Source organism: Myotis daubentonii, chromosome 20 (genome assembly GCF_963259705.1).
Source record: "Myotis daubentonii chromosome 20, mMyoDau2.1, whole genome shotgun sequence".
Classification (NCBI taxonomy): domain Eukaryota; kingdom Metazoa; phylum Chordata; class Mammalia; order Chiroptera; family Vespertilionidae; genus Myotis; species Myotis daubentonii.
In genome coordinates, this window is record NC_081859.1 from 12,521,539 (window position 1) to 12,548,952 (window position 27,414).

The window sequence follows — 27,414 nt, forward strand, 5'->3', positions numbered from 1 at the left end:
CGGAACTTGGGCTTCTGCCGTTGGCGCGGCTCTGCCGTCCTGCCGGCACGTGGAATGGTCACTTTCTGTGTCTTACGCATCAGAGAGTTTGCAGGATCAGGGCGACGGTGGCCACTCGAGAGGGCTTTCGGGTCCGCAAGCGAAAACCGAAAAACAACCCGGCCACGCGTGCGTTGATGCTCCACGGTTTCTCGGCACCTGTTTAAACCGTGTTTGATCCTTAGCCACTTGCCCTGCTTCTCCTCCCTGTGTCACTGTGACTTGAACGTCAGAGTGTTAAGCATAATGCAGAGTCCCAAACCGTAAAACAAAAACCAAGTCATTCCGAATAAATGAAAGAAGGGAAAAAAACCTGACCCATTCAATTTAATAACTGAGTAGGGAGACGTGTTTTTTAAATATAGAATTGGGACATTCGTGCTTAAACTAGTATTTGAACAAAGAAATCCAGATCTCCTACATCTGCTTTTGAACTGGTATATTTCTTTCTTTATTCTTTCGTTCTTTCTTTTTTCTTTTTTTTTTTGCAGGAGATTTGTAGCTTGGCTCAATTTATTCATCTTGGAGGGGGCGGGGGACATTCCCAGGATTTGAAATAGGTGGTATAACACAGCCATATGCTATTTATGCAGCAGTTTCTGCAATAAATCTAATTTGATGCTGTCAAAAAAAATTAGACTTATTTGATGTAGCAGCACATTAGTAAATGATTGTGGCAGATTTAAACTCGTCACTTCGCCTCTTCCTACTCTTAGCCGCCTCTCGCTAACCCGTTTCCCCCTCCATCGGTTCTTTGTCCCGCAGCCCTGCAAACATTCCCACATCCCAGGGCAGGTCTGGCCTCCAGGTAATTGAGGGAGGGGGCGGAAGGATGAATACCCTCTCACGTTCAAAGGCTCCATGAAGAGATAGGCAGAAAGACCAAGAAACCAGAGAAAAAGAACTGTGTTCCCATCATGTGCCATTCTTCGAAAAGTGGAACTAACTGTTAGTCAGCTTGCAGAGAGGTGAAGGTCAGATCTCTGTGAAGGAGTTTAGATGTTGTACCTCCCACCCCACGCCCACGTGCTGTTTTAGTGAAGCTGATATTCAAGAATGCGAGGGACGGGACGTCAGCTCCTGCCTCCAGGGCCCTTACGACGGCTTTTCTGTCCTCTGCAACCTGGCAACGCGGCTTCAATGCTGTGTTTTTCCTGTAAAATGTGTGTTTTAGGTGTTGCTATCAAACTGCCGAACACTTTCCCCTAGTTTTTCTATTTAAAGGATGATATAAGCATATTACACATCAGGCAGATGAGTAGAAACAGTATTCTCTGAATTCCTGAAATGATCCATTTGTAAAAGTAATCATGCTATTATTTCCCCTTTCTTTCTCTTTCGTATTTATGGAGGGGAAAGTGTGTGCATGTGTATGTGTGTGTGTGTTTGTGTGTGTGTGTGTGTGTGCGTGCGTGCACACTCCCGCATCTGTGCGTGACTCTACGTGATGTTAAACGGAGTGGTTTTCATTTGTTTACGTTCTTACCATACAAATTCTCCATCACAAGCCTACTCGTGTGTTTTTGAAATGCAATTTGCTACGTTCGAAGAGTTGCTTCACGGTGCTTTCAGCAGCCTCTGTTAAACCAGCAATTTGCTAATAGTTCTTTCCTTTCTATAGCAAATCAGACCATGCAAGTGATCCAATTACCCTTCCCCTTCCCATGCTATTCAGAAGCAGGGCTGGGGCCAGGTAACCGAGCTGCCCTCAAGTGCAGCCGGCACGAAAGGGGAAAATACCCAGGAAAGAAGTAACCAACTTACTGGGTAAATTAGACAGGATTTCTGAAATCTCCACAGAAAGAGAAATTATTTAGAAATTATGTTTCAGGAAGATGAAAGAGAAAGCACCTCTTAGGAAACATATTTTGGTTTCAAAATTCGTATATTAAATTCTGTTTATACATGTTACTTAAGAATGATTTATAGGCTCTAGGGGATTTTGGAGATGAGCACTAAAATTGAAATAAGCTGAAAAAGAATGTCCTTTTACTTGGATTTTAAGCTTTCCTTCCTGTTCTTTTGTTTTTGCTTTTATATTTAGCATCACAATAATTTTCTTTAACACATCTGAAAAACTGCTCTGATAAAATATTTTTAAATAAATTATAAATATTTAATTTATCAAAACCTTAAACTTCAAATTTTAAATTACTGTAATTTAGACTGCCTTTATTAATAAAAATCTGCTTTTAATTTTATGTCAATGCAAGAAGCTCACATTTTTATCTTTTCCAAAAAATTTCAAAAATTTTACAAACTTGATTAATTTTACTTAATAAAAACATATGCAATAAGATTAGATCTTGAGATAATTCTTCATAACATAACAGCAGCATTATGAATGAAGTGCCATAAAATTTTTGCCATATATTTTCTCCTACAAAATGATTTCCCTTTTTCTTAAGGCATTTGAATTGCATGATTATTTTTTTCATAAAGAATCTGATTGTCTAAAATACTGATAAATCTACATAAAGTGGTTTTATGTCTGATTTATGAAGGGTGAATACTCGATGGCTGTAGATAACAGAATAAATTCAATCGGGAGTATAATTTTCACCTAATTTCTAGGAGTCTCTTTTTTCTCTCAGAATGGCCATTTGATACAACTTACATTTCTTGAGATAGATTATGTGTTTGTTTGGTAGCATATATTCGATCATTACTTAAGCAGAACTGTTTATTTTTTAAATGATGGAATTTAAGATGTGCATACATTGGTTTGTACAGTGTGGGTTAGTTTCTCAAAGCAGTGATGGAGCTTTGTGTCAATACAGAGCTCATCATTGAAATGGTACCCATTTGTGCATTTTGAGCATTTCAGTGGGAAATTTCTTCACTGGAATACTCTTTCCCTTGGCTAGTTCATTAGTGAAAATATTTATTCCTCAAGTTAATGCTATAGAGTACGAAGCCATTTTTACATCGTGTAAGCCTGTTTGTGCTATTTTGATTTCACTTTAAAACTTTTATTTTGCTTCTTATGCACATAGTTCCTAGCTCGATATAATAAGAAGTGCGGAGACACATGAAGGAAATGTACATATCAGCTGTCTGGTTCGACAAACGATCATTAAGACACCCCCTCTCACTGCCTTGACTCCAAATTTATTGTCTCCCCGAACCCCAAAGTCAATTTCACAAGCACATTACACAACAGAACTTCGTCTGCCGCTGGTGAGCGAGAGAGGACGGGAATCCAGGCCGACAGTTCACTTGACAATGACCTTGAGGGGCTCTGCTTCTTGAAGAAGAAAGCAGAAGCTCGCGGTAAACAAAGTTCACTTCTGACAGATGGATTGAATGACAGAAAGGTTGCGGGTGCCAGAATAGCCCTGGCAGAGGAGGGAATGTTCAGTGGAATCCAACAGGAGAGGAGGTGTGAACAGGTGCAGGGCTGCTGACGGAAGGGGAACCAGATGGAAGGAGCCAGAGCCAGTTTATTTAAAGGAAAAGGCAGAAAACATTGCAAGGCTGTGCGATCAGCGGCTAAAAGTGTTCGTAGAGGAAGGTAAAAATTCACAAAGCAACGCTGCACAGTGGGGTAGCTCACACTTAGCATAATGGTAGTAATTTGTGACTTTCGTTTGGAAGTTGCGATTGAAATACATTTATCTTGGCTCTTGACACCATGAAGGAGAGAGATTTGAAAGTTGTTTATTTTTTTTTTTTTAAGTTTCTAAGCTTTTTTTTTTTTTTTTAAATCCACCCATTAATTTAATTCTTTTCCAGCCAGAAGCTCCGTTGTGATAATACTAAAATTGTGTCGTCAGCGGGGAAAAGAAAAAAAAATTAAGTGAAGGTTAACATTCCATTCGAATGCATCTTGTGATGCCTGGGTTCTGTTCACATATGGGAAGCCAACACATGCCTTGCCGAGCGGCATCTGTAACAGCGAAGAAAGATGCCATGTTAGACTAGATGTTGTTGCTTGCTTTTGTTGTTCGGAGTCTCTGTTCATTTTGCAAAGTCCGGTTTGTTTGTTTGTTTGTTTGTTTCGGTTGGGATGATGCTTCCCGAAATACCCATTTCCTATCGCGATCCGTGGGTTACTTTCTGTGGCTGAGGTTGCCCTGACTTCCACTGACCTCAGTGACCTGCCTTCGAGCAGACATCTGCCCACTCAGTAGCATTGACAACGGGAACAGTGGACAGTGGGGCAGGGAGGAGGACTTCCTTACTTTCCAAGACCAATTAAAATTAAACTTTCTCCCTGCAAACCCGGACATCCCTGCCTGGTCACGTGCTCGCCTTTTGCGTGGCCCCTGTCTACCACTGCTGTCCCAGGACACCCCTCTGCCTTACGTTACGTTGCACATAAGGAGAAGCCAGTAGGGGCGGGCTGCTAGGAAGCAATCACCAGGAAAGACGACGAAAATGCAGTTATTTTGAGATTTTAATAGTCTAGAAATTTATCCACAAGAATCTCTGCACACTTTTCACAAAGAGTGAATATTCAGAACAAATTCAGTGAGCACTCTGCTCACATTCCCCATCACAGAGCAGCCTGGGTCAGGGTTGTCTGTGACTAGGGTGGGGTGGTCCGGGGACATTTTGATTTCAGAGACGATGTCTATGATTCATGACATGTCTTTGTCAATGAAAAGAAAGAACTGGAATTTGATTAGCAATTATAGGTGTTTACTTACGTCTACGTGGTTTGTGGAGATCAACAATTTTGTTCTTTTTTTTTTTTCCAAGACTGTCTGAGGCTATATACAACTATCTATTTGGAAGAAAAATTGTGGTTTTTTTCTTAAAAAAGAAATTGATAACACGTATTCTAAAATCAGCTTCAAAGTGTGCCTCTTTCCCCCCATTTGTTTAGAAGGTATCATCAAATAGATATTCTTATTAATTTAAAATTTTGCATATAATTTATTGGACATACTTGCTTCCTTTTTACTGATGTTGCCATCTCTTTCATCATAGTTACTGAATGCCTTTATTGAATAACTAGAGGCCCAGTGCACGAAATTCTTGCACTCGGGGGACAGGGGAGACCCCTCAGCCCCGCCTGCGCCCTCTCGCAGTCCTAGGGCCCTTGGGGGATGTCTGACTACTACGGAGCCTCTCCTGCCACCGCCACTGTGCTCGCCAGCTGTGAGCCCGGCTCCTGGCTGAGTGGTGCTCCCTGTGTGGGAGCCCACTGACCACTCCTGCATTGAGCATCTGCCCCCTGGTGGTCGGTGCGTGTCATAGTGACCGGTTGATTTACATATTAACCTTTTATTATATAGGATGCTACTAGCATGGTGCTGCTGTGTAAAATAATACCATAAACCTCATGTGAATTATGGATTCAAATCAAAAGGTAGTAAAAAGAAAAGGCAACAATTAGTGTCATCACTTGGTATTCATACCACAAATTCAATTGCAAGCTCTCTATGGGTAGAGCTAAGAGCTTTCCAAAAACAAAAACTTAGTTGTAACCTGCACAGTGTCTTACATCACAGAGGTCTTGAATTGTTTTTAATGAGAGATAACGGGTGGATTGCTGCTAAACAGGCATTCACTCAGCATTTATTGAGTTTATGTTCTATTCCAGCTACTTTAGGCACTGTGAATTTTTAAGTGAATAGGACATGATTCTTCTTTTTAGGTATCCCACACATTAGTGGACACAAGGTTAATTTAACTGCAGTGTGTGTGTGTGTGTGTGTGTGTGTGTGAAGACTAAAAAACAGTACTTAGATTTATAAACTTTTCTTAACTCAAGATTATCATTAATAGATGACTTAATGAAACTACCCATCTTGTCCAGCAGTCATTACAGTAAATGAGAACTGAGATGCAGAGAAGCTAAGCAACTTGCCCAAAGTCAACAGTTATTTTAGTAGAAGCTACAAGTGGATTCCCCATCTTCTCGTTTTTAGTCGTGTTCCTCCCTTGTCTTCCACATTCAGCTCCTTTGCCTTCGTTGATAATATGACTTACCTGATTAAACCCATTAAAACATTTCTTTAGAAGTCTTGCACAACCTGCTGCTGAAGGGAAAATTATTTTCTTTTTGGACTTTGGTGCATAGTAACTAGTTCTTGAAACAAAACAAAAAAGCCAAGAGCATTAGCTCACAAAACAGCAATTACAACTCCTTGGGAAACTCCCCTGAGGTTGGTGGTAAAGATAGTTCCCTGGACACACTGCTTACGTGATGAGCAAGTACGCTGCTCACATTCACTCAATCTCCAAATGACCTTTTCAGATAGATTCTGCCACAAGCCCCATGTTACTGATAAGAAAGCAGGTGTATGGAGGTTAATATCTTGACCAAGTTTATAGCGCTGCCCAGTGGTGGATTTGGGATCCAGACCTAGGGCAGTCAGGTTCCAGAACAGAGTCTTATTCATCATATAGATAGGGTGGGTTTTGTGAAAAATAGATTCTGTGATCATTTCCTTTTGGAAAGTTGAATTACATAGGGTTCTTGACAGTAGGGCTGCTCACAGCCTTTAATATGCTAATAATGCATGTGGTGACTCACTTTGAAAGGGGTTTGGTTTTCAGTGTTTTCCAACGTTACATGATTTATGGAACCTTTCCTGTTAAATTCCCACATCTTTTTCAGGAATTAGGCTTTGGGGACTATACTTCAGGAAAAACGAATCTAAGATATTCTTGCGGTAGGACGACTGAAAGTTATCATGTGGGAATTTTTGTTCTCTTACCTCATCCCTGCCACCTTTCATTCGTGAACACAGTAGGTAGGTTGGTAACTTTCCATTTAGATTCAGTCAGGCCTCAAAAAGGGAGGTGTGGGTGAGGGAGCATGTTTGACCACTATTTAAACCAGCGATTTTCAGCCTTTTTCATCTCATGGCATATATAAACTAATTCCTAAAATTCTGCGGCACACCTAAAAACAAATTTTTGCCCATCTGAAAAAAGAAAAGCATAATTTTTGTTTTGTTAATCCTCACCTAAAGGTATTTTCTCCACTGATTTTAGGAAAGAGTGGAAAGGAGGATGAGAGGGAGGGAGGGAGAGAGAGAAACATGGATGTGAGAGAGACACATCAACTGGCTCCTTGGATTATATTTCTAACAACAAATAAACTCCAGCAATTTTTGTGGAGTTTTGAAACCATACATCTGCTTATTTGTATTCCACAAAATGCAGATAACATTTTGCAAAACGTGAAAACTACAAAGGCAACAGATGAACTCACCAGGCAGTGGGATAATTATTAAACTGGCTGACTGTTGACTAACTAATATGACAACATGGTCCTCTTGTAAACTTTGAAAGTATTCATTTCTTACGAGCAACAGGTAATTAGTTGAAGATGTGAGGATGATTATTGGAGATTCGGGGAAGAAATCTGTGGGGTGAAATCTCTTAGAGGACCCGCTCTTTCCCATTTGACAATTATGGGAAGACTATTGAATGATAAAGATTTTCCAATTGTATGCACATTTAATTACTAGGCATCTGTAATCCATGTACATAATGACATTTTTCTATAATTTGCCATCTTGGCTGTATTGAATAGTTTTTAATATGCTTTATAATTTAATTTTAAATATGAATATGTATTTTGGGAGATGCTTCAAACCAGATCTGATTTACAATTTTAAGAAGTTGTGTTGCTCCTTCAGCTCTAGCTCGTCTTATTTTCTATCAGAATTCTCCTTTGTTTCTCCTTTCAAATAATGGCGACTGGCGACTAAAATGAGAAATGTATCCAGGTGTTAAAAAATCTGTTATTTTAATGATTTTTGCTTTGTATAAAAAATATGAGATTTTTCTATCTTGATTAGGCACTTAAAGTTAGCAGTTTGAGGCAACATGGTTATTTTGATTCCTGGAACATCAGAGTTAAAGATGATACTTTGCTGCCCTGCCGGAATGGCTCAGTTGGTTGAGTGTCCTCCCATGAACCTAAGGGTTGCCGGTTCGATTCCCGGTCAGGGCACGTACCTGGGTTGCAGGTTTGATCCCTGGTCGGTGAGCATATGGAAGGCAACTGGTTGATGTTGCTCTCTCACATCGATGTTTCTCTCTCTCTCTCCCTCTCTCAAAGCATGTCCTCGAGTGAAGATTTTTTAAAAAGATGCTTTGCTATAGGGAAGTAGGCAAAGAAATGATGCTAAGACCAGCACCGTCCAATAGAAATATCATGGGAGCCACAAAATGCAAACCACATCTGGAGTGTAAACTTTCAAATAGCCATGCTTTAAAAAGAAGCAAGAGAAGTTCATTTAATTAACACAGCTTCTTTAACCCACTATATAGAACATAGTATCACTCACCACGTGGTCATTATACATTGGATGTCTTTACTCCTTATTTTTCTAATTCTTCACAAGGCAGCGTGTGTGGTTTATACCGGCAGCTCATCTCACGTCAGTGCTCAGTGGCCACATGTGGCCCGTGGTGGCCCTACGAGCCATTGAATTCCTGGTCCTGGTGTTCCCTCGTTTTCCCAGTGTCAACACCATTGGTTTCTCATGAGCATCAACCTGCCTTCTGTTTCTGCAGCAATTAGAGTCATTCTAAAACAGCTGTGGGCAAACTACGGCCCACGGGCCGGATCCAGCCCGTTTGAAATGAATAAAACTAAAAAAAAAAAAAAAGACCGCACCCTTTTATGTAATGATGTTTACTTTGAATTTATATTAGTTCACACAAACACTCCATCCATGCTTTTGTTCCGGCCCTCCGGTCCAGTGTAAGAACCCATTGTGGCCCTCGAGTCAGAAAGTTTGCCCACCCCTGTTCTAGAACAAGACAGTCCTGGCAGCGTTGTCTTTAATTTTGGAGCTGAAGGGCAAGTACTTTTCCAAAGAACTGTCAGTTGGAGGAGGGGGAGGAGGAGGTGGGGAGGGGAAGGGGAGGATGGAGGAAGCTGTCGCCCACCGGTTGTTACTTGAAGAGCAGCTGATCAATGAGCTGTACCACCAGCACATGACCGTGAGCTCTTCCATCTCTTACTGGCCCATCTTCGCCTTCACTTGTTAAGAGTTGTTGAAAACCAATTGCACAATGAAATACGCAGGCGCCAGTCCATCCGTTGAATTTAGACACCTTTCTGGTGTCGATCTGGGCCGGACATGGCTGCCCCCCCTAGTGTAGGGTATCTCACGCACCCTGATGCCAGCACTTTATTCAATGAGATGAGCCTTCGATTGAGGTTCCTCGCTAACGTCCCCCAGCCGGTGCCCGGGGCGCCGGGGCTCGAATCCAGGTCGGTGTGTGCCACGCCCACACTCACATCCACCGTGGAGTGCCGCCTCCTCCCGGTGGCTTTCCTCAGTAAACTGAGGACATTGTTTATTCTTTCCTCGAGGTTATCTGTCTTTGGAATGAGTAGTCATCTTCTAGGAATTAATAATGATCACCGTAATCATGGTGCTAATGAACATCTGTAAGCACTTGTGATGTGTCGGTGCTGTACGAGGTGTATTTTACATACAGTATCCCGTTGTCCTATCAGAAGGGTTAATATTGGGAATATGTCAACAAACTGATATTTTCCAGAGAGGAAAGGCCAGAAAGGCCCAAAGTGCTGAGTTTACGCAGAGGAGTCAGAGATGGGGAATATGAATGTTTTGACCGTAGGAAGATGCTAAGGCAGAATCGTGAGCTGATTTATTTTATGCCGGAGCATATTTGTCCCCATTCTTTAGTCTGGTGAGTTGGGCCTGTGGTTGCTAAATAGAATATAAGAGGGCCTCCCTGTCACATGGGAGCTTGGCTCCACGCGGCCACGTAACGCATCAGACACCTCTGAGCTGTCAGGCAGTTTTAAGGCTGAACGTGACTGAAAGGCACGTGTGATGGCTCTTCAGTCCCAGGGTCTCCCTCTGGTGTCTACTCCACCTGAGACACAATCACCAAGTTGCTCCAGAGAATTAGCTGCTCTCCCTGCTTCTGTTGTCCCTCCCGCTCTGTCCCCACTCAGCCAGAGTGATCTCCCTGCAGCGTGAGTGTGATCACAGCGCTCCCTGCCTCACACCCTACATTGGCTCCCTGTTTGGGGAACAAGTCCCTAAAAACAGCTGTGTGTCCTGGCCCCGGCCTGTACCTCCAGTCTCTTCTTTCCTCAATCTCCCCTCCGCCAAGTGCTCGCTTCCACCCCACAATGGACATATCCAACACCCCAGTCCTGCCAAAACTGCTGCAGTTTTCAGAGGCACCTGGCTACCTCTGCTCCCTGGGTCTTTGCACGGATGCCCACTTCACTTTAGCAGTGTCCTTCTCATGCTTTCTCTGGCTAATTGCACCTCATTTTAAGCCTCGAATTTTTTAAGCTTCCTGAAGTCCTCCCTCTCCAACTCCCATCCTACCCACCTGTATGATAGCAGGAATTTAGCCCATTTTGGTATTTAACATACTATTGTTGTTTAGTTTTGTAAAAATATATTTTTATTGATTTCAAAGAGGAAGGGAGTGAGAGATAGAGAAACATCAATGATGAGAGAGAATCACTGATCGGTTGCCTCCTGCACACCCCACACCGGGGATCAAATCTTGGCCTCCTGGTTCACAGGTCAACCACTGAGCCATGCCAGCAGGGCTACCATACCATTAAAAAAAATATATATATATATATATATAATTTCAGAGAGGAAAGGAGATGGAGAGAGATAGAAGCATCAATGATGATAATCACTGATCAGTTGACTCCTGCACACCCCACAGTGGGACCGGGCCCACAACCCGGGCATGTGCCCTGACCGGGAATCGAACCAGGACCTCCTGGTTCATCGGTTGACGCTCAGCCCCTGAGCCAGGCCAGCTGGGCACCACACCGTTTTATTTGTTCGTTCTTGTCTGCTTTCCTCACTAGACTATGAACTCTTTGAAGACGTGGCATGGCCCGTGCCTTGTGGCTGATGCATCCCCGCACTTTCGTGCTGGGCACACAGTCAGTGGTGGTTAAGCACCTGTTGAATGATGACCACAGAGTCCTGTGGGGAAGCACGGGGCCTGGTCGGAAGGTCTGTAAGGGGATTCCCCGGGAGGTCAGAGGCCTCTGTGGCACCTTGCCGAAGGCGGCAGCCCCTGCCTTGACTTTTCCAAACGAGCCCGAGCCCCTGGGTATTTTACTAGAATCTTTATGTTTAGACTTCAGAACATTCTTGTATGAAAGACGCTGCAGATGCAGGTGCTTTCTCAAGGATGCTTGCCCGGCTGATTGTGTCTAATAGTTAATTTTAGCTCAAGCTGTTGTGACAATAAAAGCCCAAGGAGGCAGGCGAACAGGGCTGCTGGCTCCTAAAGCAACCAGTCCCTTCGCCTCTCTTTCTCAAAAACGTGTCAAAGTAACCCTTCACCCGTCACTCAGGGCCTGCCGGCAGTCCCGGCGGAGTCTGACAAAAGCCCTCCTGTGAGGCCATGGCACGGGAAGGACAGTGACCTTGGAGCGACAAGATGGTTCTGGTTCTAGCTGTGCCCCTTCCCCCTCGCTGTGTGGCCTCAGCAAACCCCTTAGACCAGAGGTGGGCAAACTTTTTGACTCGAGGGCCACAATGGGTATTAAACTGGACCGGAGGGCCGGAACAAAAGCATGGATGGAGTGTTTGTGTGAACTAATATAAATTCAAAGTAAACATCCTTACATAAAAGGGTACGGTCTTATTTTTTTTTAGTTTTATTCATTTCAAACGGGCCGGATGCGGCCCGCGGGCCGTAGTTTGCCCACGGCTGGCTGCCCTAGACCATTCAGCTGGAGGTGCCTCGTCTGTCACAGTGGTATCCGCCGTCTCCCTGCCCTGCACACTCGTTGTGGAGAACAGAGGCCGGTGCATTTGCAGGATGGGAATCACAGACCAGTAGAGGGGAGACGGCCAGACCCGGGTGTGTTTTAAGTAAATGCGAGTTGTGCAGAAGGTGTACCGGAAGCCGGGACTGTCCAGTCAAGCCCATCCAAGAGTTTTCACATGATTTCAGAGCTACCGTAAGAGAACGTTATTTGAGGAAATTATTTCAGGGATGTTTCTGTTACCTCCTTTGTCTTGTGCTTATTCCTTTGAAAGAAGCTGACCGCCTTTCTGTTTCGCTCCCGGTCCTAGAAGTGACTCATGCTCTCATCTGATAAGTCATCTCTCACCGTTGTGCCTAAAATTCTGACGTGCTTCTCAGTGAAGCAGATAGAAACAGTTTACTCTTGGAAATGTGTGTGATGCCGTTCAGTGTCTTGCATGCTTGAGGAAGGTGGGGTTTCTGAATCCTAGTCCTCTAGTATTTTTCTCTCCCTGTTTGTTCCATCCTGTTATTTCTATGTTTGCCCCAATGTGAGAACATAGCCTGTTAGCAGGAAACAGCACGTGGTTTGTGTCTCAGACATGGAAGACATCATGCTTTCTACTAATTTGATTATTTTATTTGATTATCATCAACAATAATAAAACTAAAATTATTGGCTGACATAGTGATTATCTTATCCCATTCCCTTCTCTATTTTGTTTTGCTTTTAAATATATTTTTATTTATTTCTGAGAGGAAGGAAGAGGGAGAGAGAGTTGGAAACATCAATGATGAGAAAGAATCATTGATAGGCTGCCTTTTGCACGCCCCCCACTGGGGATTGAGCCCACAGTCAGGGCATGTGCCCCTGACCAGAATTGAACCCTGGACCCTTCAGTCCGCAGACCAATGCTCTATCCACTGAGCCAAACCTGCTAGGGCCCATTTTCTTCTTTGAATCAGTAGACTGGAGGATCCTTATGCCTGTGAGGATACTTAGTACTTTCTCTTAACCACTCTTTCATTCATTCATTCATTCATTCATCAAATATTTGTTTGTATCACACAGTTGTGTGCCAGGCACCATTCCAGGCTCTTGAGATAAATTAGTGATTAAACAAAGGGCTCTATTCTTCTGGCACCTACATTCCAGGTGAGATGTACATCCTATTTTCCCTGGGAGTCTGTGACCTACTTGAAGCAGGAGATGTATTTGTGAGCCTTTCAGTGCTTTTGCAAAGGTAAATCTATTTATTAAAGGAGGATAGTACTAACTGATGATGTCATTGTAGAAGGAAGTGACCCAATAACATATAAGAAAAATGGGAAGGAGGAGAACTAACTTGGGATTGGCTGTTAGGATAGATAATGTAGGTATTAAAGGACGAACACACACACACACACACACACACACACACACACACACACAGATCATTGAAATTAGATTCTTGTTACCTCTCAACCTCTGTTCTTTCTCTGCCTCCCTGATCAAGTAAGAGATGAAAGCATAGAAATTCAAACTGTGGACTTTTGTTAGTAGGCCTACATTTCCTGGCTACGCCCCTTGATAACTGGGGGACTTGGAACACATTATATAACCTCTCCAGGCCTCAGTCTCCTCATTTATAAAGTAAGGTTTATGAGACAGTTGTGTGAGGGTTAAAGAAAAGAGCACATGTAAAGAGTTTAGCTTATGGTAAACATTAATAAATAATAGGTTGCTACAATTATTAGTCCTTTAAGGTAGGGTTTTTCTGTCCTATTTGAATGAAGAACCCCAAGGTTAAAAGCATTAAGTTACTTGTCCGAGGTCACATAGGTAATAAGGAGAGCGATGCCATCCTCTGGCCCTCTAGCTCTGAGTGTTGGGCCTCTCAAGATGTAGTTTTCCCAGAACACAAAGAGAACCAACTGCAAATGGTGTTTGCAATTATTAAAAAAAAAATCACAAAAACCCACAAAACTTTAAATAATGCCACTTATGAGTAGATTTGCTTTCCATAGTAGGTGAGCAATTTTGAAAGTACTTTCTGAGTATTCTAAGTCTGAATAAATCAGTAAATATGTTGAAGGTGATGGGAGCCAAGTTTCTCACTTTCTGCTGCTTTTTTTTTTTAATTCTCACCTGAGGATATTTTTCCATTGATTTTTAGGGAGAGTGGGAGAGGGAAAGACACACAGAAACATTGATGTGAGAGAAACACATCAATTGGTTGCCTCCTGCATGAGCCCCAACCAGGGGTTGGGACGGGATGTGTCTGCAACCAAGGTACGTGCCCTTGACCAGAATTGAACCTGGGACTGGGACCCTTTGGTCTGCAGGCCAGCGCTCCATCCACTGAGCCAAACTGTCCATGGCAAGTTTCTCACTTTTGAGGAAGGAAGTTAGCTATGGAAAGAGGAGAGAATAGGTTCCACAATGTTGTTGGATTGGATTGGAAACAGTATAAATGTGTATATATATATATATAATCACATAAACACATATGAAAAGATAGTCATATTTACCTATGTGTGTGTATGTTCATATCCGGGCTGTGTCTACTAAGGTGACCTAGAAGCAGCCTTCTCAGTAGCAGTGAGCACCACCTAGTGACAGATCTTGGTTTCTAAAGACCATTCTCCACTAGAAGGCACAAGAGCTCCTTGGACAAGTACTGGCACAACGACATATAAGACGAGATTGTCTAACCACTATGCTGTACACCTGGACCCAACACAAAGTAATGTTGGATGTAAACTATAACAGAAAATAAAAAATAAACAATAAAATAAATAAATAAGTTGAGCCTGGAGCATCTTGTGGGGATAGAAAGCCTAGAAGGACATGAGAATAATGGAGAGATATCAGGCAGGAACCAGCTGAAAGTGGTTCCCACGGGCCAAATCTGGGGTGAGATGAACATAAAAATAAATAATGATCCTCATGGATTATTCATGACTCCATGCTGATATCAGTGAGTTAATACAGGGAGAAGGGAAAACTCTTCCTTATAGCACAATATTAACTAATGAACAAGAAAGAACGTTAAGAGTAGAGAAGTCGTCATTGGTTGTAACACTGGTAAGTGAGAGTTTGATGAGGAATAGGTTACTTACATGGTCTTATTGGAAAAAGGAGCGACTGAACCCCTGTGTTTCATTAGTCCATGTGTGAGGCCTCTCCAGGCCCTGATGACACCTTTTCATGCTTAATTGTCAAGAAAACACAGAGGTGGCCCGCACATGCACATGTGATCGCAGGCAACATGGGTAACTTGGAAAAAAGGGATGTTCCTATTCTTTATAGTGTATTTGCTCCTTTAAAAAATCAGCTCTATGGAAATCAATGTAGATATCACAAAAATCCATGATTTTAAGTGCACAATTAAATGTATTTTGACAGATTGCACATTTCTGACCATTATAATCACGATACTAAACATTTCTATCAGCACAAAAGGTTCCCTGGTGCCCGTCCCCTGTCTCGGGTTCTGGCAATGCGATCTGTCACTCCAGGTGTAATTTTCTAGAATGTCATATAAGTGAAACCCTACAAGACGTCTTTGGTGCCTGGGTTCTTTAAGCATATGCTTTTGAGGCTCATCCATGTGTCGTCGGTTCTCGTAGCTTGTCCCTTTGTGTTGCTGCTATGGCGAGTGTTCAGTTGTGAGTCTCTACCACACTTTGTTTATCCATTTAGCACTTAGTGGATATTTAGGTTGTTTCCAGTTCTTAGCGATTATGAATAAATCTTTCAGTCTCATTTTAACAACAACAAAGAAATTCTTTGCCCCCCCCCCCCCGCTTTCATTCTGATTGGTAAAATAGGGGCAACCACAAGTCTGGTTAAATGAGATCACCCGTGTCTGAGGACTGAATGAAAACCATGAGTCTCTCAAACCACAGCTGGAAATAACCTCCCATTTCTCTATGTTTTGGTGGTTTTTCCCCTATTGCCTTTTATTGTAGTGTATTTCTCTCCTACCTTCTCTCCATAGTCCTTTCAGGATAAGGACTATACCATATTTACCTTTATTTGACCCAGTGCCTAGTAGAGTATCTTTCACATAATAGAGTCATAATAAATATTAAATGAGTTCATTTAAATTTTCTCTAATTTCTTCCTTGGGTGCCTAATTTATTTGTTTTTTATTCTTTCAATCCATTAATGCATTACTCCTAGAGTGTTATAAAATGGTTTCCCGCCCAGCAGGCATGGGTCAGTGGTTGAGCGTCAACCTATGAACCTGGAGGTTGACCTATGAACCTGGAAGTCATGGTTCGATTCCTGGTCAGGGCACATGCCAGTTGTGGGCTCCATCCCCAGTAGGGAGCATGCGGGAGGCAGCCAACCAATGATTCTTGCTCATCATTGATGTTTCTCTCTTTCCATCTCCCTTCCTCTCTGAAATCAATAAAAATATATTTTAAAAAAATAGGTTTCCCTAAATCAAAATATTTCAATCTCACCTCTGCCTTTACATCACTTACAATGTGACCTTTGAGCAGATTTTGAATTAGTTAGGATCCTCTTTTATTTTCAACTATAACGTGACAGGACTTGATTAAACAGATTTGAGATTCCCTTTCAATTTTTGCATTTTAAGGTTTTATAAAAAATCTGCTAAGTCGGAACAAACCTGCAAGGGGAGAAGGCAACATGGGAGGAAGGGAGAAGAGGGAGGTTGGAAAGCAAAAATGTGCCAAGTTTTCCTCCATGAAAAATAAAAGGTGTAGTTTTTCAAATAGAGTGAACGTTGGACAAGGATTTAAGAAACAAAAGTTTATGTGAACTCAGCATTTGTGGGTGGAGTGTTCCTTTAGATTGTTTTATTGGGAGACCCACAGTAATCATGGTTCCTGTTCTGCATTGAATTTCGGATTTCAGTACTTAGGCACCTTCTCATTCCAGACATTGATGGGAGACTGGCAACCCCTTTGTGAAGGGAAACAGAGCCCCAGTTTGCAAAGGGGAGTACCGATATGACTGTTGTCTCTGTGTAATGATTAATCCTGCCCTTCCCCCCTCCAGTGGGTATTGGTTTTAACAACGCATCTTATGGTCACCCAGTTATTAGAGATCACAGAGTTCAGGTCTCCCTGCCTGTACCCCCAGCTCTAAGGCGGGTCTGGCATGGGGATGTGACTCAGTGAGAGCCCACAATGCTCTCAGCAGCGTCAGCCCCAGCTGCCATGAGAGACGCCTTTTCCAGCCACTGTCTAACTGAGTGTTGGCCTCCTCATCTAAGACTCGAGCAGGTCCCCGGCTTCCCTTCAAGACTGCAGCTGCCTCCCCCTGTGCTCAGGGCAGAAGGACATTCATTCATGGAACACTCGCTGCCCATTTCCTAGGCGCCATGTGCCAAGGACTGAGCTGGGCTGAGGGACAGAGAGACAAAGATGACAAAGAAGGCAGATGTGTAGAGCAGTAACGGAAGTGCGATAAAGGCTGCCTTAGGAGAATGTCTGCATGCACAACATATATGAGGACACTGAAGACAGGGTATAGTTCACTAGATAACAATGGAAGGAGAGGGGAGAATTCTGAGCAGGCTTGAAGGAGTGATGTACACTGAGCGGGGGGCCAGGGGCTGGGATGGGGAGAGAGCCCAGGAAAACAGAGAGACGCGTGCAAGGATCCATGGCTGGAAAGCCCATGGTGTGACTGAGGAGGAAAGCATGGCCTCATCTGTCCGTTTGGTAAATATAGGAGTTTGGAACTGAGCGCGAGGCAAGGCCTTGGAGCAAACCCAAGGGGGTGTTGTCACTCGAGACACCGGAAGGGACCCTCCTCACATTAGGGAGGACCCCTGGTGATTCTGCTTGAGTGAGGTGTGGGTGTATTTTCCTTCTGGAATTTTCCACCACAACATTGCCACCCGCGCTGACCGGCCTCTATGCAGGCTTTCCTTATGTTGCTCTATAATTAGAAGCCAGCGAACGGAGGTCCCACAGCGGTACATACGCCAGTAGAGATCGCTTTATGCAATTGTTTATTTTCAGTTTGGCAAAGGCAAGGCCGTCAATATCGCAGTTAGTAAACGGAAGCAGCATGGAGGAGAAGTGCCCGCAAGCGGATCGGCGTTAGCAAGAGCTAAGTTGGTTCACTGAAGGAAACCCTCATCTCACCCACCCAGATTTAGAGTATGAAGAACCAACCTACTGTGTGTGTGTGTGCCTGTGAGCATGTGAGTGTGTATGTGAGCATGTGTGAGCATGTGTGTGAGTGTGTGAGCATGTGTGTGTGTGAGCTTGTGTGAGCATGTGTGTGAGTGTGAGCATGTGTGTGAGCATGTATGCGAGTGTGTGAGCATGTGTGTGAGCATGTGTGAGAGCATGTATGTGAGCATGTGTGTGAGTGTGTGAGCTTGTGTGAGCATGTGTATGAGTGTGTGAGCATGTGTGTGTGAGCATGTGTATGTGAGTGTGTGAGCATGTGTATGTGTATGTGTATGTGAGCTTGGGTGTGTATGTGTATGTAAGGGTGTGTGTGAGCAGTGTGTGAGCGTGTGTATAGGCGAGCAGACGTGTGTGTGTGTGTGTGCATGTGCACAGTGCCTCCTGCAATGAGGTCCTTTGCATCCCCAGGTTCTAGCTCAGGAAGTTTCTCTCTCTAGGAGCCACTGTGATTGGCGAGTGACCACTGGGCCCAGTGGACGGGTGTCCATCCAGTCACAGGGGGACGGGCGATGGTCTTTATAGTATAGAAAGCATCTTATCCTGCAGCTTCTCTCCGTGTGACCCACAGGGACTTCTATGATGAAGTGCTGGGCAAGTTACTCATTTCATACATGTTCACATGACGTGGCTGATAGGTGAAAATATTCCACAAAACGTGCACATCCTTTACTTGCCTCTAGATAGAAGCTCCGCCGTTACATTTGAGATTCCATTTTCATTTGGGAGGGAAGTAGAAGTGGCCTGGAAAGCTTCGCTTCCAGAATTCCAGTCTGGGCTGTTCCTTTAGCTCCAGGACCTTTGGGAAATAGTAACCAGTCATCAGATAAAAGACTCACCAGGGCCACAAAACATGAAGAATGTTACAGCAGCCCTGGCCAGTGTGGCTCAGTGGATAGAGCGTCGGCCTACGGACCGAAGGGTCCTGGGTTCGATTCCGGTCAAGGGCACGTACCTCGGTTGCAGGCTCCTCCCTAGCCTGGGCTCTGGTCGGGGTTCGTGCAGGAGGCAACCAGTTGATGTGTTTCTCTCACATCGATATTTCTCTCTGCCTTTCCCTCTCGTCCACCCTCTTTAAAAATCAATGGAAAAATATCCTCGGGTGAGGATTCAAGGAAAAGTTAGAGCAGAAGGTGTTTGTGTTTCAAGGTTACAAACTACCATCCCTCAGCTGTCAGGATTTTTTGATGTGGAAAGTTGAGTCCTGAGTCCACTTGGATGGACGGGCTGCACTTCACATTGTATGAAAGGTCCTTTGGATTTTCCCCTAATTGCGGGGGGAGGGGGGGAGAGAGTGGAAAGACTGTTGTTTCTTATGCTGAACAATTTACTGCGTCTCAGCTCCCTGTGGCCCGTGGTGAAGGAATGGGGGTGCGTGCATCTGTGGATTAACTTCTGTCTCCTCCCTGCCTCGCAGACTGGAAAAAGAGACCATTCAGCAGAGCTTCAACAGCGAGGCAAAGGCCCAAGCCCTTCAGGCCCAGCAAAGGGAGCAGGAGCTGACACAGAAGATGCAGCAAATGGAGGCCCAGCATGACAGGACCGGTAGGTGGGGGGCGAGGGGGGCAGCGCGGGGCCCGCGCCCGCCAGCCGGGCCCACGCCTCACTGTGAAATGACATCAGAAACACCTGTAACCTTTGGCTGGCCGAAGGGAGCAGATGCTAACTACACCGGAGATTCCGAATTACATATTAGTTAGCGTTTAAAAGGGAGAGTGGAAGCAGTGCCCACTGTCTGTTGATTTCGGAGTGCTGCTCTCACATCTGCTGCACCATCTGGATTATGAGTTTATTTACCTGTGTGCAAGGAACGGAGAGCTGAGAGGGACCACAACAAAGTAGAAAAACAAAGGGCTTGTTTTTGGCTGGGTTCGCGGGCACACATGTTACAGAAAGAAAATAGCATCCGAAGCTCGGCGGGAAGCGCTCCGAGCTCCCCGTTAAAGCCTCCTGAATAGCACGGAACGGCTCCCACAGAACACGCATTACAGCGCCTCTAAGAGCCTAATGAGTCTGCTTCCGCATCCAAGCTGGAGAAACGCTTTCGCCATTAATCGGTTCTTAATTCACTGTCGCAGCTGGATGTCATTCAGCGGCTCCAAATGGATACGTTCCTTTATTTAATCTTTGCAGCTTCGAACATTTTTAGCATTTGGACGCCGCCCCCGCCGGCCCCCCAGCCCAGTTGCGGGTGATGTGTAATCCGTGGCATTCTTCAAGTTCTCCCAACTGCTGTTGAAATTCACTAATACAAGGCATTGACCACAGCTGGCAGCTTGGCTAAAAATTGCCATCTTTCATCGCGTTGGCGCTGTTCTGCAGGCCGAGTTGGCCAGCAACTCCTTACCTTTCATTTGAAAGTAAAATGCCCTTTGAAACAGGCAGTTGGGTTTGTGCAGTCGGGGCGGGCTGCGGGTCTTTGCACTTCTGAGTCGTGTGTTCGCAGACAGTGTTAGTCACAACAGGGCTGTGGCAACTCATTATGATTCCACGCCACATCCGCCAGGCTGATCGTCCCGGTAAAACAAAAGTTTCATTGATCCGCCTCTTGCAGAAAAATGTGGCTTACTTTCCAGTGCTTTGATTTATTGTGCTTTAAGTGCTTTCTGCTACAAGGGAAAAGAAATAAAGGGCCTTCGGGAGCCTCACACTTAAAAGGTGATTTTCACCTGATTTAATGCCCACTGGATTTGATGGTGTGGTCAAAATTTACCGCACATTCTAAGATGAAACGTTAGCCATTCGTTAAATAATCTCTTTACTTAGGAAGAGGCAAAGGTTGTATTGAGTCACATAATTTCCTCCAGCAACTTTATTAGAGACTTTCTCCTACTAGAATTTGTCACGAAAAAAAAAAAAATGAAAATTCGCCAGACTTATTAGATGTTTTCCATGAAAAGAAAAAAGGAGGAAATTAGAGGCTAAGTTATTGTTTGCCTCCACTGCCAGCAGGATCCTCGTGATCATGGAGTTGGGCCGATCCCCGAGCAAGATAAGATTATGTAACTGTAGAACCATCTTAACAACACTTCCTCTTACGTTGCACAAAAATGCCACAGTCTCTTCAATCTCTTTGACCAGATCTTCATTGAGGCTCATACTGTTGACGGTGAAATGAGATGACATATTTCACCTTCATAATGAGCAAGGGATATGCAAGGTTGGCAGGGTGGGTAATGAAATATGCAAGCAGACACGAAACATCAAGCATGAATGACAGCCTAGAAGAGAGTTCCTCAATACCTCAGCTTTGAGTTATCTGATTGTAATAATTGTTGACACTTTATAGTAAAATTGTCCAAATAAAAATATCATATCTTGCATATTACAAGATATAAGCACATATGACTTCACTGGGGTGTTGGGTAATCTAGTAACATGTTGAAACATGACACCACGCTGGTGTGATCAAAAACATTTCTGATGAGTAATTATTCGAAAAATAAATGTCTCGCAAGATTCAGAGTCTCACCAGGTGAGCAGCCCTTTGACTGAGGACATGGAACGTGACCTCGTAACATATGGGACGTGGGTAGCATCTTAGCGCGTTTACACTCTACATATGGAAGCACTGCAGACCTACAGCCATAAACATCTTATGTTGGTGGGGGGTTATTGTTATTTCTAGAAAGCGAACAGTATTCATTGCTGACCTCCCAGAATGCATTTTTGACAAAGTTAAAGGAAGAGTGCTGTACGTTAGCCAAGAAACTGGAACAAATCTCTCAAAAGAGCAGGTAGGTGATGTTATGTAATACTTTCAGAGCACTGTTTGTTTAAATTCCGTAATTTTTCTTTAAAGCACAGCATTTCCACTATTTTACAGTCGAATGTCAAAATTAGATACAGCAGTCCCCCTTGTTCATAGTTTTACTCTTTTTTTTTTTACATATATATATTTTTATTGATTTCAGAGAGGGAGGAAGGGGGGAAGAGAGAGAGAGAGAGACATCAATGATGAGAGTGAATCATTGATCGGCTGCCTCCTGCATACCCCACACTGGGGACCGAACCCATAACCTGGGCTTGTGCCCTGACCGGAATCAAACCTTGACCTCCTGGCTCCTAGGTCGATGCTCAACCACTGAGCCACGCCGGCTGGGCAGTCACCTTTATTTTACTTAATGATGGTCTTAAAACACCAAACTGTTGCTGCTGGCAATCGGACACGCCACAGAGAAGTCCTAAGTGCTCCCTTTAAGAGAAAGCGGGAGCACGGGATAATAAGGTATTTCGAGAGGTCGGAAGAGTGAGAGAGACCACAGTCATGTGGTTTTTATTATAGTATATTGTTATAGTTACTCTATTTTATTACTAGTTCCTGTTCATCTCTTACTGTGCCCAGTTTATAAATTAAATTTTATCAAAGGTCTGAATGTACATGAAGAAACAGATTTTTCAAGCATCCACTGGGGTCTTGGGCCATATCCCCATGGATAAGGGGGCACTCCTGTGTGTGGTGATATATTTCCTGGGAAAATATTTTCTCCGTATGAACATCTTCTTAGTCGTCCAGACAGACACCTGGGTGTTCTTTTCATAATTATGAATCTGTGCTGTTATTTGACATTTTTAATGGTTAGGATTGAAAACTAGGAAATTTCACAACACAAAGGTCAAGATGGCAACCCTTGTAACAAAGGATGCAGATGAGTCAAGCAGTTACCAAGTCTTATGCTGTTACATGTAACATTTCCATCCATTATCACAGTTCTCTTTAGCTATGCACACACAAAAGCCATCTTTAGGTCAAATAATAATAGTTGGAATGTGTATCTATAAAATGGAAGGTGGCACTTTGAAATAAATAGACTAAAGCCATCCTTTCCTTCTCTTTCTAGAAGTATTTTATTTCAATAAGCCAGACACTGTGCATTTTATATGTACACTACTCTTTTAGAAGCCCACTGGTTGGGATCTTATTGAATTTTTTCTGCACACTTTCTAACCGGATTATCTCAATGAATGAATGATTTGATATTCCACATTGTAAAAAGCCTGAGTTCCCATCTCAGCTCTGACAAGAACTGTAATCTCAGAGAAGTTTATTTGACCTGTTTGAGCAGCGGTTCCCGCTGGTAAATGAGCGCTATCGGACAGCATCCTTTGAACTGAACCCTCAAAGGCAACATTCATGTAATTAGCTAGATATCAAATGTCACATTGCCCTATAACCTAAGGAGAAACTTACCTGCATAGTTTACCTTCTGTGTTTTTCTGAAACTCACTTCGATCTGCACAGAGCAAGCAGTATGGCCCAGCAGCTCACCTACTGACTCAGGCGTCTCATTCAGAAACGTTTCTGGGTGGATCAGAGCATGTGATCGCTCTGAGCCCTACCTGGGGTTCCTCCATCAAGGAGCTGGCGTAGCGACAGAATCCCCATCCCCGGGTCTTTGGGGCAACCTGGAGGCTTATGACTCCAGTTCTGTCTGCCCCCAGGCAGGCAGGGGCTCCTATAGCCACCGAGAACTGCTCTGACACGCGCTCCTTCTTAGCAATACTAATTATTGATCTCAGAGAGGACAAGGGAGAGAGAGAAACATCAGTGATGAGAGAATCGTTGATCGGCTGCCTCCTGCACACCCCCACACTGGGGATGGAGCCCGCAACCCGGGCATGTGCCCTGACCGGGAATTGAACCCTGACCTCCTGGTTCATAGGTGGGCGCTCAACCACTGAGCCACACCGGCCAGGCTGCAAATACGAAGTAAATATCTTGTTTGGGTAGGGGAAGGCTCAGGACCCACAATGCCAGCTATTTTCAGGAAGTCTGACAAGGAAACCCACGTGATTTTGTCATGAAAGAGATTTATAAAATACCAACAGGAGCTGTTCCTAACGAGAAATGTTTGATTTGCCTCACATCGATCTAAGCATAGGTCATTGTTAGAAACAAACCAACTGAATTATATAATTTAAGAAAAGTTATATTGATCTGGGGTTTACAATACCATATTTTTTTTAAAATATATTTTATTGATTTTTTACAGAGAGGAAGGGAGAGAGATAGAGAGTTAGAAACATCGATGAGAGAGAAACATCGATCAGCTGCCTCCTGCACATCTCCTACTGGGGATGTGCACGCAACTCAGGTACATGCCCTTGACCGGAATCGAACCTGGGACCTTTCAGTCCGCAGGCCGACGCTCTATCCACTGAGCCAAACCGGTTTCGGCTACAATACCATATTTTAAGATTGCTTTGTGATTGATTATTGATTAATTATCTTGCTTTCTGAGGAATAACTCAGGAAATTGAAGTGGATAAAAGGGAAAGGGGTGCTGTATTCTTGGTAAATATGATTTCATTCTCACAACAGCTGGAGACAGGAATTACAGATGAGGAAACCAATCCACAGAGTGTTGAAATGGCTGGGGAGTGGGAAAGCTGGAGTCCCACCTTAGGTATTTCTGGTTCCAAAACCGAAGATCTTTCTTACAACAAGTGCAGTATTTTACATCTACTGCTAAAAAAATCCAGGCCCAGTAGTTATGACGGGAACGTGTGGGGGAAAAGTTCATCTTTAAATCCCCAAGGAGAAGTGGGTGTACTGGGCAGGTGAGTGAGTTTACCTGTGCCCTGTTCCCGGGGCCCCCTTCATCCTGCTGCTGGTCTGTCAGCTTACCCTGTGCTGGTCTAGCGAACTTGAACCTCAACCCCACCCCAGCTCCTCATGCTCTTGATTCCTGTAGCTCTTGACCACTGCTTTATCCATTGAATGTGTTTCTTTCATCTGACACACAGAGGCGCTCAATATGTATTTGTTGAATGAATGAGTGAATGAATGAATGAATGAATGAATGAAACAAGTGTGGTGCTCTCCCCACCCCAATCCTGATTGACTCTGGTTCCAGCCTGTCCCTTTGTTGATGACCCAGGGAATGTGCAGTAAGAAGCACTTGGGAATCGGAGAGAAGCAGGTTTGAATCCACTCTGCCATGTAGCTTCGTAACCGTGGGCACAAACCCCAGCTTCTCCCTGGGTAAGGACATGTCTAACACCGTGTTCGGGATTGCTGGGGGAACTGGAAATTTAGAGAGAGACGGGTACACAATCAGACATAAAGCACCAAGCGCAGCGCTGGGCCAGGGGCGCACGTGGCTGCTGTGTCACCGCTGATGGTGCTAAAGGTGGGCACTTGGACCTCACTTCACCTGGCTGCTATTGGTTTTGCTGGGGTCTGGGGGCTATTTCCTGAGCGACATAAAGTCATTATTACAAGGAAAACCTTTGTAGTAAAGGCAAAGGAAAATCAGATTTGGTTTGGTAGTGATTCGGGTCTTGCCCTGGCCAATGCCTTGTTTTGTAAATCTGAAGAATTAAAACAGCACCGCCTGTAACTTCGCAAGTTGATCCCAAGCTAAGGCCTGCAAACAGCAAACACTCAATAAATTGTTCCTTATTATTATTATTATTTTTAAATATATTTCTATTGATTTCAGAGAGGAAGGGAGAGAGAGATAGAAATACCAATGATGAGAGAGAATCATGGATTGGCTGCCTCCTGCATGCCCCCAACTGGGGATCGAGCCCACAACCCAGGCATGTGCCCTTGACTGGAATCGAACCTGGGACCCTCCAGTCCACAGGCCGACGCTGTATCCACTGAGCCAAACCGGCCGGGGTTTGTTCCTTACTAGTGTTAAAACTTTAAACAGCTTCTCAGCTTTATAAAATAAGTATCTTACGTGTCTCACAAGAATATAATCCACAGGGTAAATTGTAATTTTAGAGTTTTTTGTTTGTTTACCCTTAAACTTTTCAATTCAGCCTCATTCCCCCTGACTTTATGTAAAGACTATGAGATTTTCAAAATTCATGCAAAATGTAACATTCCGTTTTGATACTGCTTTCTGCTTTGAAACCACCTATAACACTTGAAGAGCTCAGAGTGTTTCTTTTTGAATAAAAATTATAAACTTATTAAACCGCCAGGAAGCCCTCCCACACCGTAAACTTCGGGGATTAGTCATTTCCCCTGAACTCTGAGTGAGGAGATCTTGGAGTGCTGTCATTCCGGAACTCAGCCTCCAAAATGACTATTTCAACATTTAATCCAGGCTTGCTTCTGATTTCTACAGTAAAAGTTTTCCTGAAAGTAGGTGTATCTTATTTTGTATCTATCAACAATTGAAAGCACATTTTTACTGCTCCCCCTTGTCTTAGTGGCATTTCTCTAAGAGTTTCACATTATCCAAAATCCCACACTAAACCCATGGGTTCATTCCATTTAAAATAAGCTTTCTCTTTACTCACAGATCTAGCCATTTGATTGGGGCCGTGCAGAATGACTGGGAAAGTGACAGCTGGGGCTAGCCATGCCTGCGCACTCCACCTCTCCACCCCAGCCTCCCGGGGAGGTGTTCAGAAGCGGTCCTCACGTGCATGCGTGCGTGTGTGCATGCGTGCGTGTGTGCACGTATGTGTCTGGTGTGTGTGTTTCTCCCCAGTAGCGGTGCGTGTTGTTTCTGTTCTCTGAAGCCCTGTGATTAGCCTTGTGCACATTCCACTCTGCAGCTGTGGTCCCCCTAGCCCAGGGCCTGTGACTGGCACGTCCCCTTTAAAAACTAAAAATGAGGGTCCCCCCGCCCCCCCCCCCCCCGTGCGTTTTGTCTCGCTTGTGTTTGACTGCCAGACCAGAGAGTTCACCCATTTCCTTCCCGTGGACGCCAGGCAGACATTCTGGCCAATGCTCCCTGAAGCTCACCTGCACTCAGCTCCCCTCCCCCTTCATTCCCCAGGCGCTGACAGCTCGCTGCAGTTGCAGGGTAGTTCTTGAACTTGGGAAGTGGAGCTATTTAAATACCTTCCTGCTGCTGCGATTTTTCTTTGTCAAAGTGTAAGAAGGGTTCCCTCTCCCCCTCTCCCCGGCACGTGGATGGATGAATGAATCAGCCGTGAAATGTTTGGGGTGCAGTGTGGCCTAATGGGCCGGGGACACCCAGAGAGGCTGGGCTGGTCCTGGGCACGTGCGGGGCTTTAGCCTCTCAACACTCCCACGTTGGAAAGAACAGGACGTGGGGCACAGAACCAGGCAACATGGTTTTGCTTCTGTTCTTTCTTTCCCATCCTTGTCGCTCTCTGGGTTGCTCGGCTGGTGGATTGATGGCTAACCCTGCCCATTGTGGATTTGTGATCTGCGTTTTGTAATTAAGAGGAACAATGGGAGTCCATTGGGCCTCGTTATATATAATGGTTGGTTTAATTTGTTTCACTTCTATCTTGTTAATTGTAAATTGATCATTAAGATTTGAATTCTAATCTGTCACCAGGGTTGTGGGTATTGAGGCTAGAGCAATGAGCCCGGTTTTAATCACTGATGATGAGAAACAAATTTTATAATTTTGGTACATATTGCAGTTCATATATTTTAACACTGTACTTTATGGTGTTATAAATATTGTTAAATGACTTTTAGTGTAGTTTTAGTGTGTGGACTATAATGTATAAATTATATTACTGTTTTGGCAACAGTAGGTATCCAACTGTGTGAGTTTAATTGAAGTAAAGAACACATAC

General features: G+C 44.0%; 1 protein-coding gene across 3 annotated transcripts in view; it reads left to right on the forward strand.

Moving 5' to 3' along the window:
* SDCCAG8 (SHH signaling and ciliogenesis regulator SDCCAG8) overlaps positions 1-27,414 on the forward strand; it is a 200,038-nt gene that overhangs the window by 106,479 nt on the left and 66,145 nt on the right. The window contains exons 14-15 of one of the 3 annotated variants that reach the window (XM_059677342.1): positions 19,310-19,437; positions 21,521-21,629. The exons of 1 other annotated variant lie outside the window; for it this stretch is intronic. In XM_059677342.1, the coding sequence (XP_059533325.1) occupies positions 19,310-19,437; positions 21,521-21,629 (237 nt within the window). The remainder of the gene's footprint in view (positions 1-19,309; positions 19,438-21,520; positions 21,630-27,414) is intronic. One more of the 3 variants, XR_009450217.1, reaches the window with a different exon arrangement.